Below are 16,770 nucleotides of genomic sequence, written 5' to 3'. Positions count from 1 at the left end.
GGGAGGGTTTATTGGGCGGTTGGGGGGGGTTGTTGGGGGGGGGGGGGGGGGGGGGGGGGGGGGGGGGGGGGGGGGGGGGGCGATGCGTTTTTGATGGTGGTTTGAGAGATTATGTGTGCATGACGTGGTAAGAAGCCATATCTCCTTCCTGGTAGTGTTTGCTCAGACAGAGGAAACCTATGTGCTTGTGAGATTTGTGAAATGGAATCAGTTGTGTGTGTGTGTGTGTGTCCAGTACACGCACACTTACTCATGCAAGCAGCAAGAGGTTTCCCTGCAGGCATTTTGCTAGACGCTGATGCTAACTTTGATGGCTCATCGCTAAAGTGTTTAATTCAATAGACTCAAGTCAGACACTGAAGGGTTTCAGAAAACTTAAGCCAATCTTTTTTGGTTGATACAAGGATTTCAAGTGGCGTGTTGATGGCTTCCAAATTAGTTTTTCTCACTTTGGTGAAGGCTTGAGCTTCCACTGCTTCCCAATTACTGCTGGAAAGATGGTGTTCTTATAAAACTGGGCTGTCTGTGCAGTAGAAAGATTCAAATACTTTTGAAATTGGTGCCGTGTGACTTAAGAAAACAGAGGCTGTGGTGTTTGCTTTTGCTCAAGTAGAAAACTCACAACTACCAGAATGCACTGCGCTACACTGGACCAGTAATCACTCACGCTGCTGAGTGACTTAATGTGAATTTGGCTGTTTCTGCAGGAAACAACATTGCATCTGGCTGATAAAAAAACGATCTCGAATTACAGGTAAACAGTAAACTAAAATATGTTTCCGGAAACGATTGAGACGAGAAATAGGCAATGCAGTATCAGAATATTGGTTCATATTTCATCAGCATTGCACTGATTCACACATACAAACAGACTAACAGTGTTCTGTACACTTTTTGCCCTTTAGAGCATGTCAGCGATCACCCCTCCATTATTTAGAGTCATGCATGTTTGTGTGCTCAGTCCCTGGGGAAACATCCACGGCACCGTCTACACTCTGACCAACAGTGTTTAGAAATAAGTAGGGAACAGGAACGCCTCTACCTCTGATTCATGATATCAGAGGCTCAACGGTGTTCCATACAGGCGACCAACAATGTTGCATACAGAGCACATATCCTCCTGAGACCCTGTGTCCTCATGGACATCGCATTTTGGGTTTAGTGTACCTTACACTTCATTCTACTTAACTTAGACCTGTAGTCCTCGTTTGTGGACGTTTTATGTGCCATCTAGTAAGGTGCGGACACACCGACATCAAAGAACTAGCAGTGATGAAAGCCAACTGTTGCGTCGTCTACGTCGCCTCACGTCGCCCTGTGTCAGTTGCATTTGAACACACTACACGGACTACATCCGATGGCCAAGTGGCACGTACGTTCTGCGCCTGCGTGAGAGAGAGCGGAGTGACAGAGTGGTACATCCTGTCAGCCGAGGGGTTTTCTGTCTGTGCAGCCGAGCACCGCAGCACCTCCATGGACTATTACATCCAGACGGTCCCGGTGTTTCCTCCGCAGGCTCCACTTCACTCAGCTGCCCGACAAACCCGCTGCTTCTTCCTTCCCACTTTAATCTGAATAAAAAACCATGCTCAATCAGCCGAAAAGCCGCCGACACTGAAGTGCCAACGGTGCGGGACACACCGCAAAAACTAGGGCAACAGACGCTCACTGACGGCCCGACTTTGGTCGACGGCCGACCATTGGCTTGGTGTGTCAGGGCCATAAGAGCACAATGCACTAATCTATGTAAAAACAAGATGGCAGCCATCTCTGCCAAGTCAGTCTGCAGCCGAGCACGACACAAAAGTGGCCAAGGTTTAAAACCTGATCACATTTTATGGTTGAAAATTGTTTATTTATCTGTTGTCCCATGTGAGGACACTGGGACGTTATTATTGTTGACAGTGTTAAGTTTTTTTATACTTATCGGGTCCTACTGATCCCAAATAGCTAGGAGAAACAAAGGTTCATGTCTTTGGATGATATAACACGATTTCAACAGCGAAAATGTTTCAGAATTCATGAAATGTTATCTGTTGTTATTATTTACTATTATGTACTACTGATACTATTATTTATTTTGAATGAAGCATCATCAACTATGTGTGAAATCTGTGAAAATGCTATCGTCATTGTTCACAGGATGACCTGCCAACAGCATCTGCTTTGACAGACTTGTAACCACAGCTTAGGTTTAACTTTAGGTTTGTTGTAAAATTGTCTCAACAAACTTGATTTAAAATGAAACAAACCAGTAAATAAATAAATAAATAACCCCATACATTCAGCCACAGTCTGAGAGTGCTGGCGAGTGGTCATCGCCTGACATCGATGTTAAAAATCCACATTTTAAAGCATTTACTCAACAAAACGTGATACATTTAACAACCTGTGATAACATTATAATTATTACATATAGACTACAGTACTGCGAGAAGCCTAAATTTATTCGAAATGTACGCTCTTGCTGCTCTTGCCATCTCCCCTCTCAAGCTGCAGTGAGGACTGGAGCCTGCCCTCCCTTCATTATCGAGCGCTACGGTCGTACCTGGAAGACTTACTGAAATTTCACAGGAACAAATTGGATGGTCAAATTGCTTGGTCAGGGAATGATAGGAGGGCACCTGAAAATGAAACACGTATATATTTTAATCATTGCCTGAAAGTCTTTATTAGGTCATCTGCAGCCTGTGGAGCTTTGTTAGTGTACAGAACACTGTAAGTCGGTGTTAGCCACATTGTTAAGAAACAAAGCTGGTTGAAAGCCTCCCTTTTTGTTTAATAAGGCTTTATTGTTATTGTTAAATCAGACACAATGGCTTAATCACCACTGAATAAGGTAGTCAATTGTTTTTTAATGACTAAACCATTATAATATTTAACGAACAGAATCTCCTTTAATTTCTCAGGCTGTCAGTCTTCTTTTTCTCTTTTCCCATCTACCCCCTGTCTTGCGCTCATCATCTCCATTTCCCATCAGAAGTTTTAATTGATGGCTGAATGAGGAACTTTTTACTGCTTAACTGCATTTACCAGAAAGACTTTGGTCATTACGCCCGTTATGAAATTATCTTCATCAGATTAGCTTCAATTATCTTCATCTCTAGCTCCATGGATGCTCCCCTCTGTTACATCCACACCTTGTTCTTGACATTGAGGCCTGGTGATTGACGCATTATGGGATTTACATGTGCTGTAAGTGTACGTGTGGTCCAGTAACTTCCGTCAGTAATGTGGGCTACATGGTGGAGGACTGTGTCCATAAAGCAGGCTGGACTTGAATTATTATTTGTTTAATGCCGGCCCCCCATTATATATACAAACAGTGGTAGACCTTTGTTTATTAGTTTAAGATTATTTTTAAACCAGAGTTGTTTGTGCCATGCTAGTGTTGCAATGCCTGCAAGCTTTCCATTCTTGCATGCCACATACGATAGCAGATTTACATGTGAAATTATTGCAGGCTTTTTTAAACATTGGGTCCATGATTTCAGGAGGAGTTATCCAGCTTCAAACTCTTTAAATGCCAAATACCACTATGGCTGTGTCTGAAAAATAGACTGTATATAAAGATGGACGGCATGACAGCTCCCTAAAAGTGAAGCCAAAACCTCTTGATCGCCCCCTGGTGGCTGGCTGCAGTATAGGTCATAAACCCCGCCCCCTCCATTTAAGCAGATGTCACATGGGCCAACGTAAAAACTCAAAGTATGTCAAACAATGTATTTTCCCCAACATAGTTTTCTGTCATTTTAGGTAGTTCTTATCACACTGATCTTTAAGTGCTATATCGTAAGCAGCTGGACTTGCTTGAGTTTCTCGAGGACGTTTCACCTCTCATCCATTGAGGTCACACTTGAGTTGACCTGGATGACTAAGAATATTTGCCAAATTATAACACAGATGTATGTTCAAGTTTTGTTTAAATTAGCTATTTGATGCTATAAAAAAGTGGCATGATGTCGTGATTGACCAGTGCGTGCGTCAATCGTGCTCGCAATCAATGGTGTTGCTCACAAGTGGGTCGGATGGGTGTGTGGAAGGAAACTCAATACTGTGACTAAGCTTCCTGATCGCCACTGGGCAGGCTCTGGCAACAAATGACATCACCAGTGCATTTTGGCTTCGTTTTTGTACGGTGGGAGGAACTGGAGATGTGTCGTCCATCTATATATGTAGTCATTAGTCTGAAACCACTTCCTGTTACTGTAATACAGTGCACTGTATTTTCTGAGTGCCATTTAATTGGAGTGTCTGAATTAGGGCAGAGGTATCTTGTACTCGATACTTTTAAGGCACTGTCCAAAATAAACCAGTACCAAGTAGTATCAGAACAGAAAGCCTGCGTTCGATACTTTTTGCATTCAAATCTTGAAAAAATTGACTATTTGTATGGTTTTGCTCGCAACCAATCATTGCAGGTGTTCTTCGATTTAACACAACATATGATTGGTCCACTACCACAGCAGCTACAACCCTTTCAGTCTGTGGTGTGGTGAAGTCAGTCATGGTGTATTCACCATGTGTGTTGGGATGCCACCAAAATGTTCAAAAGTTGTTAAAATAATTGAAGTAGTTTATTAAATGCTTCCATTCACATGATGGGTATAAAAGAAGGTAGTAAGTAAAGTATCCATCGGTATCAATATCACGTCAAGGGAGCTGGTATCAGTACTGGTGCCATAGTGTGAATTTTGAGCAAGTCTATCCACTAGTGTCCATAGTATGTACACTTCTCTCTGCTAACAATCCCAAGATGCAATGCTTTGCATTTTACAAGTGCAGCAATTACCATTGAGTGACTCTTCAGTTGTCAGTGATGATGCTTATGATTAGTAAGTGTCCAAAATCTCAATTTACTGCTCCTTATTGAGCATACTATTGAGTGCAAGCCCGGTTCTAGGCAGGCACATATGAGGGGGCAGTCATAAATGTGAAGGGGGCATCATGCTCCAGCACATTTTTGCCATAGGTAGAGCTGACAAATAAAGGTCACTCACTCACTCACTCGCAGGATGTGGGGACGCTGTGTGAGTGCCCTATAGAGGGTGTCAAAGCACCGTGGTCTCAAATGTGCTCACCGCTTGTTTTGTTGTTGATAACAGTGTTTTCTATATGGAATTGGGTTGTTGTTAGCTGTGTGTCCAACCCCCAACCTAAAGAAATGGATTGCACTTTGTCAGGCCTCTACCCTAAGACCTGTCCAACTTGGGTGTCCCACCTGAAGACTAAGCTCCTGCTGGTATAGCTCTTAGGGTCACTGAGGCACGCAACCCCCCTGATCACAATAAGGTGGCAATCCCTCAGGGAGGAAAACTGAAAAATAAAATGAACAAAAAATAAAATAAAAATTAAGAAAAAAATAAAATAAAAATTAAGAAAAATATAAAATAAAAATATCCTTCATCCAGGCACAACCAACATCTTAACATTTATCTTACTGGATGGCCATTAGGCATCTAGGCATATGAAATAAATTTGAACCTAATAATTACAATAACCTCACTATAGCCAGTATTTACCAAAGCTAGTCTTATAAAAAAAACTTATCAAACTAACAGAACTAACAAACACAACAGATATAGGCTAGAGCAGAACCTTTTTATATTTTTTTGTTTTGTTTTTTGTCATTCTTTGTTGTTTTTTGTTTTTTTTGGTAGCAATTTAACAGATTTCTCTTCACTCCACTCTCGTTTGAGCTGCTGAAAGCTGCAGGAGTGAAAAGTTAATAAAAGCTTAGTAAAAAAAAGCTGTGATTATCAAAAACCAGCGTGCAGAACTAGAGGCTGTGCGGGGCTTTATGTAGGGGTCTGGCACACACAGGGCATTTGTCCTCAGTATGTGACACGCAGCAGACACTCATTTCTCGCTGTGCTTGTGTGATTGAAGAAACGTTCGCACTGACAGGCTCACACTATATGCTCACACTGCTATATTTACTTTTGTTTTTTGTTGTTAACTATATATTAAGTATCTCACGACATGAGACGCTACGACGAGTTTAACGGAGCGTCACTTCACTGCTGCATTCTGCCTCACTGAGACTGTGAAACCTGACGCCGATGCATCTTGGCTCATTTGCATACTAAATAGTGATTGGGTGTTTACTGGGGGGAGGGTCTCTGCCGACTGCAGACAGTAACGTTAGATCACACACAGCCGGCACACAGCACGGAGTGGAGTGGAGACAGATGAGAAAACTTTTCAGTTTTGTGCCTTTTTCGGCGGATTTGATTTGAGGGGGCAAGACATTTGTTTAAGGGGGCATTGCCCCCTCTTGCCCCTGCGTAGAACCGGCCTCGATTGAGTGTCTGTTATATCCTCCTGTGTCCTCATATGGACGTTACAGTTTGGTTTTACTGGACCTTATACTTCATTCTGCTTAACCTGGGCCTGTTGTCCTTGTTTGTGGACACTTTTTGTGCCATCTAGTGGCAGTAAGAGCACAATACACTAATCCATGTGAAAACAAGATGGCAGCCATCTCTGCCAAGTAAGTCTGCAGCTGACACAAAAGTGGACAAGGTCCAAAACCTGAATAAATTTAACGGTAGAAACTTGTTTATTCATGATTAATAATGTTTGTGGTTTGATATGCTATACAAACTTTAACAATGTTAGCAATGGCAACAAGCTAAGATGCTGTAAATTAGAAAGTCCTAATTTAAAGATATTGGGGATTTATTATCATCTCGTTCGAGCGGCTATATTGTTGACAATGTTTAGTTTTTATACTTAACAGGTCTTATTGATCCCAAATACTATACAAAAGTTCAGGTCTCAGGAGGACATAGGGAATAGTGAATGAACGAGGGAGTGATTTTCATCCTTTGACAGACTTGCCTTTCTTAGCAGCCTTGGCTAAGCCATGATTAGACAATCTCTGTTCAGGGGAGGAGTTTAGCAAAAGGTCAACAGGACAATTATATCTGACACAGGATTCTCTCCCTTTACCTTTCTTGATGTAAGTCTTTCTTGCTCAAACATTTACTTAGCGGTCATCCAGTTTTTTCAGCTGCAAAAAAAGATGTTCATCCTTCCACGGTGAATCTGACATTTAAGATTTACATCAGTACAGATGTACAAATAAAGAAAAAAAGTAAACTGACATTTACAGGTTGTTCATATAAGCGAGCTTCTCTGAAAGCCGCATGTGGCATTCATAGAAAAGTGACTTTTTAGATGTAAATGCCAGAGCTATAGCTCCCGGTCACTGAGCGACAAGCCTAATATTCATATTCAAATACACACCCGCTCTGATTTCTCTGTCAGCAAGCCTTCTTCTGTACGTCTGATTTTCTTTGCCTGTTTGACTGAGAGCTCTCTTTACGCTACAATGATCTTTCTTCCTGTCCGCAACCTCGGTGATAACAATGTGTCATATCTGAGCTGCACGGTGGGGGTTACTGTTGTCGGAGCACGAGCGCACAGGAGCTAAGCTCTTTACTCTCAGTGTGTGCAAAATCAAACTCAATTCAATCCACCTCGTTCCTCTGTGCTGTTTGAGAGGATGCAAAATGACAATGAGACTCAACTGCCGTGACTCTGTTGGCATTCGTCTTCCCGGCGAGCGTGATGATTGTGGCACTGTTGTTCAGGGGATGCTCCACTGTGCAATTAGCAATGCTGTGGGAGATGATGAAAGAGCTTCCAAGGTGCGGGATTGATTACTCTGATCTTTGGCAATCACTCAGTGCCTTCCTCTAGGAACGCTTACAGTTGGCTTTGGGGTTAAATTGCAGGCATTCATAAGTCAATAGCTACAGTATTGGAAAACCCAGTGAGCCAAGAGTTAGCTTCCCATCAGCCTGCTGTTAAATGTTGATTGCTTTTATCCTGGAGTGGGAAATAAAGCAGAAATGGAGATGGGAGACAATGTAAGTAGTTTCTGTGCATATATCTGTGCTCCAGAGACTTTAGCACAATGACAGTCGACAGACAAAGCCTCCCAGTGGTTCTAAAAGTCCTGTTAAACTTCTCCTAGATATTACTCATGTCATTTTCATCCAAAACTTGCCAGTCAATGTCCATTTGTTGTGCTCAAATCCACCTCCCCGCAGTGAGAGGGCTGCATCTCCCTTCAGCTTACCACAGTATGACTCCCAGTCATAAACAACTTATCCAGCTTGCATGAAAGGTGTCTAAGAGGTCAGAACCTATTAGCCAGACGCAGTACAAAGGCATGGAGTAATGACTCATCTGTAAATGTCTGCGTGCCCTTTTCCAGCCCCCGGCCCAGGGCAGGACCTCACCCACCAAGTCACTGCAGAATGGCAGCCCCTCCAAGTGCCCCCGCTTCATCAAGATAAGGAACTGGGAGACTGGCACCGTCTACAGCGACACGCTCCACCACAGCTCCAGCAAGGTAAGGCATATGGAAATCAGCCCAATTAACGGTTGGATGAAGCCGTCTGCTGCAGCATTTACATGTGTAGCTGAGGCAACCTCCCTGGCAAGGAGGATTTTGATGTCATGATTCTAGTCACCCTTTAATAGCCAGGATTTCCATGCCAGTGGTGAATCTTATTAAGGTCTGTGGGGTGCTATTGTTTCTGACACACTTCACTAAAAAGGAACCTTCTGGCACCAAGTGACCAGGAAAACACCTGTGTGATGCAATCGTAATGCAATGCAATACAACAGCCCTGCAAACATAACTTTATTCAAAAACTTACTGTAGTTGTTTGTGTGTTGACTCAAGGGCTGCAACTATGGCTATACCTAAATGTATTATTGTTATTGGTGCATCTGCTGATTATTGCCCCTCTCAGTCATAAAAAATGAAATGCCACATCTTCAAATTGCTTGTTTTGTTCAACCAACAGTTTGAATCCCTAAGATATTCACTTTACCATTACATGAGATGAAGAAAAGCAGCAAATCCTCAACTTTCAGTTGCTAAACAATGGGGTGGCTGTGACTCAGAAGGTATAACAGGTTGTTTTCTGACCCCAAATTGCTCCTGATGGCTGTGCCATTGGTGTGTGAGAGTGTTTAAATTGAGTAGCAGGTGGCACCTTGCACGGTGGCCTCAGCCGGCAGTGTGTGAATGTGTGTGAATGGGTGATGTGACATGTAGTGTAAAAGTGCTTTGAGAGGTTGGAGGACTGTGCAAGGCTGTGCAAGTCCATCCATTTACCATTTAGAAAGGTTTTGCATTATTTCTTGAAAATGACTTGTTTTTTTTATTCACTTGTAAGATTTGAGGCTGTGCTTTAAATTGAAAGGTGTTGCAAATATTTAATCCACCTCATTTGAATAGAAGGTATAAGGAGGAGAAAAAGTATTTGAGAAAGTTGGTGATAAATTGCAATTTAGTCCAATAAGACTTAAAACTATGCCCTCAAAAATGACCATAGCAGTGGCATAAGATGGGCCTCAGTGCCAGATTTTGCCGCTACAATGGCTACTGTATATCGCATCATGTCACTACATGGTCAGATAGAGTATTTACGTTGGACAGCATCAACATACATATTACCTAGCAATCATTTTTGCATATCGGTACCAAGCGAAAAAATGAAGTCAATGGAGAAGTGCGAAAAACTGCAGTTCCTCTAATGGCCACTTGAGGCTGACAGAGATGAGTTTGACTTTTTAAGGCATAAAAATCAAATGGCACCATTATCTATTTACTATAAGTTCTTATTTGATCATAGTTGTATTTCTTTTTCTCAACCGTCTATGGGCCCCACCATCCCAAGGGCCCCTGTGCAGCTGCACTGTCTCTATTTACGCCCCTGGACCATAGAGTCACATCAGTACCTTTATGTGTAATATTAGAATTATACACTTAACAAACAAATCATCTATAACAGGACCGCTATATTGCATTTCATTACAGTATTACGGGGTTTCTGTTGTTAGGGTCGGTAAGTAAAATCTCACAAATACATGGTTTGCATATTGCACATTACAGTAAAAGATTTAGAGGTTCAAAACAGAGTGTATGCCAATATTACTGATAACGACAGAGAGATGATCTGATTTTTTAAAATACTACAAGTTCAAAAAAACGTCCGGTGTGTAAGGTCATAGACATGCAGAGCTTTATACAAAGGTGACAGATATGATATCTGTGGCTTTAACCGAATCCTAAAGGCACTGATGTACATAAATACAGTATATTGGCTGACTGAAAAAACATTTAGCCTGCCGACTTACCAACACATAATTTGCAAGTCAAGTAGATTGAAGAATAATAGCACAGCGTGGTGTGCCTTTTCTCTGCTTCTCACTAAGTCTTCATACATTAGAGAGCTCTTGCCTGAGATGATTGAGCTCATTACTATTTAGCTAGAAAGCGGAGGGTTTGTGAAAACTGGGGGGAAGCTTATGATACAATAAATGCTTTGGAAAAAACATCACCAAAGTTATAACAGCTTATTCTAAAGGGAATATGAATGTCTGCACCAAATTTCATGGCAATCCATCTCATAGTTATCGTGACATGTCACTCAGAACATCAGTTTATAGCCGTAACATGTAAAACTAGGGATGCAAGATGATATTGGCACGTCGTCATCTGTATCGGCTGATGTTGGAATCAGCAAACATGCTTTTTTTATTTTGCACAATGAATGAATATTACATATGTTAAAAAGTATTCTATTTCATGTCTTTATCTGCTGGTGGGCCGTCACGTTAAGTGTATGCATGCATATTGTGATGTTAATTCCACTCCAGAAGAGACTTGATGATTGTTAAAATTAGCTGGTGAAAAAAGTGGATGTATAGATATCGGTATTGGTAATAGGCCAAATAAGTTGTTATGTATTGGCATATCGGATATTGGAAAAAAATCCAATATTGTGCATCCCTATTTAAAACACCTGCATAAACAGTCTCACACACTGGTGAGTGGTGCACCTTTTCTGTTGATGTATTAAATATTTTAGCAAAAATAGATGTGTTTGGGAAGCACTGAGCATACGACTGAATAACATGGATCATACTGCATGAGTTGTGTGAGAGTTTGCTAATGGTTTTGATCAAGTTTTGCAGTTGTTACACTGACTTCAATTCATCAAGAATGTTTGCCTGTTCTGGATTCTTCGTTCACTAGAGGCATGCAAGAAAACCATTTTCTTCCCAAATTCAGCGTAACATGGGGTGAGTTATTGACACACACAGTCATTTGGGGCGTGAAGTATTCCTTTAAGGTGGATGTTTTGTTGACCCAACATCCGCCCCAAATGTCTCCTTATGAGGAGACATTTGGTGTCACTTCGAAGTCATCCAAATCTGGCGCTTGGGCAGTGACTTGCGGTGTGAGGAACCAACGGAAAAAGATGTCTTTTAAAGTCAGCATGATATGCAGCCGGTTGCCGTTATAGTTAACCGGGGCTGGTGGCGTCAGAGGGAAATGTGATGGGACAGGGACAAAATTTAAGTGGCCAAAGTCCAAGTGGGGTGGGCGGGAAGGGTGGTGTATGGATCCAACAAACAACAACTTTCACTCAAGAGAGTGGTGTTCACGTCCTGTAAGATTATAAAGCCAAACCTTGTTCTTTTTTCATAAACCTAACCACGTATTTTTGTTGCCCTAACCTAACCATGTGTGTTTGTTGTTGAAGAAAACAAAATGTCTGTATGTTAACGTTAAATTTCCTGTGAAAACTGAAGTATATTTTGAAAGACGACAATGCATCTAACAGGCAGAACTTGACACGGTGTCCCAGAACGTCAACAACCAACACACCCAGGGTACCTTTCACATCATATGTGGACGTGGAAAGTCCATGACCAAACATGTCACACTGTGTTGTAATGTCACACTTTTTCCTCCCTATTGCTATCGATGGACAACTGCCATAATCTCAACAGCTGCTAGAGGGCTTTAAATGTAAACCTAACTTTTTGGGCACAAAAACAAAATGTAATCTTACGCAAATGACTAATACTGTGTTTTTTCTTGGGAAGTCAACCTCATGGTGGCTTTGAAAAGCTAAAGAAATACTTCATCCTCCAAATGAACATTTGTGTTTTAGTTACTCATCCTGTGTTGAATTGCTGAAGAAAACTGATTTTCTTGCATGCCTTGATGGTGAACGAAGAATCCAAAAACATAGAGAGTTCTTGATTAGGAGTCTTATTTATCCAGTCGTAAGCTCTGTACTCCCCAAACAGATGTCCCTTTCTGATGGGGAACTGAAATGAAAGTGAAACTCATCTATGCTCTCTTCAAAGCCAGACTCCACTGACAAAAACAGTAATTTTACCTCGCTGAACACAGGAGCTGCTAGTGTACCGCTGCTTCGACCAGTTTGCTTGTGATACTTTGGTGTTTTAAAAGTTAGTTCAGATTCAAGAAAGTCACACAATAACACAAACAAATGAACAATTTTCTTCATGAATTCAACTTAACACATGCAGATTAATTAATATACAATTGGTCATTTGGGGGGTTAAGTATTCGTCAATTAAATAAGGTCATTTCCAAAACACTTAGACTAAAACTCCAAAAAGCATCAGGGACATGCAAAGAATTTGTAAGGAAAAGGTTAATCTATCAGCCTCTCTGTCCATCCATTTTTCCATTTTAACATGCAGCCGAAGTTTCTCCCTTTAGTTAGTAAGCCAGTCTAACAAGCACAAGGTGAACCCCGCTGTTTAAGCATTCACCCCCCAAAACACAGCAGCCATTCGTAAACGGCAAACAGCAGCCTAATTACTTCGGTGACTTATTGGACACAGGCTATGCATCTCAATGAATGGCCTGTAATAGCATCTTCAGATTTATTATATATCACAGACGCTGCTGTATTCGAGGATGATCCGTCTTTTCGAAAAGGACAGCTGGCTGGCATGAATGCCCAGAGCGGTATGATGAGCGGACGTGCTGGAGCACGAGTGATTCCTTTGTTTTATTTTTAACACTCCGTGCTCTACTCATCCATTCCCCCCGTTTACTCCGTCACCTCTTGGGCTACTGTTTATGTTTTTCTGTCCCCACTTTGTTGTTGTCTCTTGTTAACAATGATCTTTTCTTAGCTCCCCTTTTCTATGGAGTTATCCCTTTATTTTTTATCTTTGTGTTCATGAACACTTTCACTTATTCTTACAGAATTTCCTGTCTCATTTTTCTTTGTTTTTTCTGTGATGGCGTGTTTGTTGCCGTGCTCAACAGATTTTTTTCCTCCTTTTCCTCCTCGTTTTTCCCGAGCAAAGGATGGATTTGTTGGAAGAGACACGGAGGGAAGTTTATTTTGGACAGACTGCCGGTCCACGTCTGAGTGTTTGGACAGTGCAAGTGTGTGGCTCAGCGTAACGAGCCAATTTTAGCAGCGCCGGGGTCAGTGTCAAATTTCCTCTTCGACTGCACGCCTGCGCTATCATTTCCGTCGTCCGCTCCTGCTCACTCATTCGATCTCTCTCTGAGCTGGTGAAGGCATTTAGGCAAACCAAAGTGACAGCTGACTTCAACTCTAATCACATTAAACTGACCACACAAGGTTGCTCTCAGCTATGAGCAATTTTCTCTCTGCATCTGTCTGTTTTCTTGTTTTCTGTCTTTCCTCCTCGCTCTTTCTGTCTTCCTGTCTCCGCTTAATAGAAGGATACCAATCCATGACTCACCCACTGACTTACTCATTCATTAACGTGCTTGCCAGCCATGTGTGAGAGATATAATGAAAGAAATTGTAAAACAGTTATGATCTCTTGTATGAATTCAGAGTACGGAACTTATTATAAAAATTGACCTTTTATCTGAACTAAGTGGAACTTATTATGATAAAACTGGAAGATGAAAAACTTCCAGCACAGATGGAAGTGATCTACAAATGCATGTTGGCCTCATATATTGAAATACATATAATTTATTTCATATTAACACCTTTCTATCCTGGAAGAGTGGTGAAAAAGATGTTTATCCATAGGATTCTTTAGCAAGAAGTCTAAGATAAACCTACATTTATACAGGGTTGGCACCCTCAGAGTGTTTTTACCACCTTCCAAATGGCAAAAGAGGGGGACTGATAATGGTTTGCACAACAGCTAGAAGAAGAGTGAGAAAAAGTTTAAGAAAATTGCATCAGAAGACAGTTTTATTTTTTAAAAGTCTACCATACATAAAGGATAATCACACATGTGATTGGCAAACAACAAAAATAAGAAAAATATACAGATTCCCAGGTGTGTATAACCCAAATCTATCAGATTGCTCCTTTAATTCAGCTCTCAGTGTCTAAGTTTAGCAAAGGAGAACAAAATGCATTAAACATACTGATAGTGTCAATGTCATACAGAAACCTTATTCAGTGTTTACATTGTACAAATGCAGCAAGTTCAATTAAAGTGAATCTACATAGATACCCGCGTCTACAGCGCCAACAGGGCTGGTAAACTCAGTAAATAGTCAGCACCATGAAGTGGAATGAACCCCAGTTAGATAGCCGCCGGCTTAATTCTGCCTTTAAAGTAAAATTATATCTTCTCTAAAACACTAAAAATACAATTCACGCATGACAAAAGAAAGTAACTAACATACTTAAACAAGGCGTCTGTCAAAACCTGGTCATACTTTTATGCCTGGCGCACCCATTTTGAATGTTGTCACTAGACAGATATGGGTTAGAAGGGTTCTCCTACCCTCGCTTTCACTTTTGTTAGGTTTAGGTACAAAGATTACATAGTTAGGTTTCCAAAAAGCAGCATGGTTTGACTTAAATAAATACATACCACATGTGATCACAAAGGACACGAACACCAGTCTCCTGGGAGGAAAGTCCTATATTTGACCCATCATCCTAACTGTACGTCAGCTAACTATCTCCATTGTTGCATAGCAATAAACACAGCCATTTAATGCGCTGATAACGATTCTTAGCATATAGTTGGTGCAACTAGCGAGACCCTTATAACTAGGGCCCGACCGATTTATCGGCTGGCCGATTTAATCAGCCGATTATAGCCATTAGAGAATAATTGGCAATCGGCCAAAAGTTGGCTGATTGACGCCGATGTTAACACTTATATTTTCATCACTAATAAAATGCAGGGAATATGGTGTTTTACTTAGAAATGATGTCCTTGTGTTACGTTTTGCACTATAACCTACCTCTGTTAAATTGGCAATAATAAGAAGAACTCTGGTACTGTGAACATACATGTGAATGTCTTAATTCATATAGACTTCACGTGATTATTTTATTTCCCAGAGGTTTACTGCCTTTTTGCACATCATATTTTTGATTTATTTTGTGTTCAAATTGTTCATAAGCTGCTTGTTCCACACAATTTCTGATATTAAAAATATTTGAAAATAGTAAAATGTTCTTCCTTCAATTTTTTATCTTTGTAACAAGTGTTTGAACTATTTAAGCCATCAAAAGCAGGTATTTCGGGGATTTTTAAATTGAAAAACGTAAAAATTTAATCGGCATCAGCCCCAAAAAATCCATATCGGTTGGGCCCTACTTATAACCTATACCCTATCTAAGATGCTGATAACCACCAATAACGCCCATTTAATGGAGCGATAATATTCGAACCGGTGCCTAGCAGCACAACTGTGTCGTTAGCTGGTGGCTACAGCTGCTTGTACTGTGTGCAGCACATAGACTGTATATTAAGATGGACGACACGTCTCCACTTACCCCCACTGTAATAAAAATATATATATAAATATGGATACAGCCACTGCTGTCTTGTGCTGGTGACATCATTTGGAGCCAGAGCCATCTATCAAATTCTTGTCTATACACCTGTCCAACCAACTGCAAGCAGCACCATTGGTAGCGAGCATATCGATTGGCACACACAGCTGTCAATCATGACCTCAATCCCCTTTTGTAAAATCAAATTACAACTTATAAACAAACTTATTAGTAAAACGAACACTTGAACTACCGAAAATGACAAAAAACATCTTTGGGAAAAATGCATTTGACACCTACTTTGAGTTTTTAGTCTGTCTCATATACCATCCACTAACATAAAGGGAGTAGGGTTTATGACCTATACTGCAGCCAGCCACCAGGGGGCGATCACGATGTTTTGACTTCACTTTTGGGGAGCTGTCATGTTGTCCATCTTTATATACAGTCTATGATACAGCACAGCAAATAAACACTTATGCGCAACATGCACATAATTCCACTCCAATAAGTACAGTGTCCATTATTTTAGAGAATGTATGTTTTACTTTCAAGTTGCTTTGAAGCTGGCGGCTAGCTTGCATTCATTCCACTTGATGGCGCCAACCGTTTACTGGCATTTACTAACCCACTGGCACTTTAGACCCTGGTCTCACTATGCTAGTTTCACTTAAAATTAAAGTCGTATATATCTGGGCAAACATTTACACCAAACAACATGCGTAATTCCACTGCAATACGCACATACCAGCAGTTACCCAGGTTTTTTTTTCTCACATTGTGCTCAATAAAACAGCAAAGTTGACGCCAATCACCTTCCTCCTGCTCACCGATGTCCTAATAAAATCGGCAGGTTGAGTTAGGATCAAACCAACTTCCTCATAGACACTTCAGAAGAAAATTTTTTTTAATGGTTTTAATGGATTTGCACAGTTCACATGGGAAAATATGGTATTTTGGATTAATCCCTGTATAATAACAGCATCTCTTAGGTCTGTTTCATATCAAGCAGAACCAAGACTTAGCTGCGTAATCTAAAATGAAAAGAGAGGGGAGGTAATGGGATAGCTCTGCCTTTGTAAATTAAGAGGATGCCATGCCTCTTTCATTTTGCATTTAATCAGAACACAGAGATGAATGCAGAGGCTGTCTGGTGAGTGAACAGGAATCC

The 16,770-nt window shown here is 41.0% G+C and overlaps 1 protein-coding gene across 1 annotated transcript in view; it reads left to right on the top strand.

The window, feature by feature from the left end:
• nos1 (nitric oxide synthase 1 (neuronal)) overlaps positions 1-16,770 on the top strand; it is a 53,537-nt gene that overhangs the window by 5,358 nt on the left and 31,409 nt on the right. Inside the window, exon 3 of the mRNA XM_050050636.1 lies at positions 8,228-8,365. Coding sequence (XP_049906593.1) covers positions 8,228-8,365 — 138 coding nt within the window. The remainder of the gene's footprint in view (positions 1-8,227; positions 8,366-16,770) is intronic.

The sequence above is a fragment of the Epinephelus moara genome, chromosome 8, assembly GCF_006386435.1.
Source record: "Epinephelus moara isolate mb chromosome 8, YSFRI_EMoa_1.0, whole genome shotgun sequence".
In the NCBI taxonomy this organism is placed as follows: Eukaryota; Metazoa; Chordata; class Actinopteri; order Perciformes; family Serranidae; genus Epinephelus; species Epinephelus moara.
The sequence above is the reverse complement of the archived record's forward strand: the minus strand, read 5'-3'. Positions and strand labels throughout refer to the sequence as shown.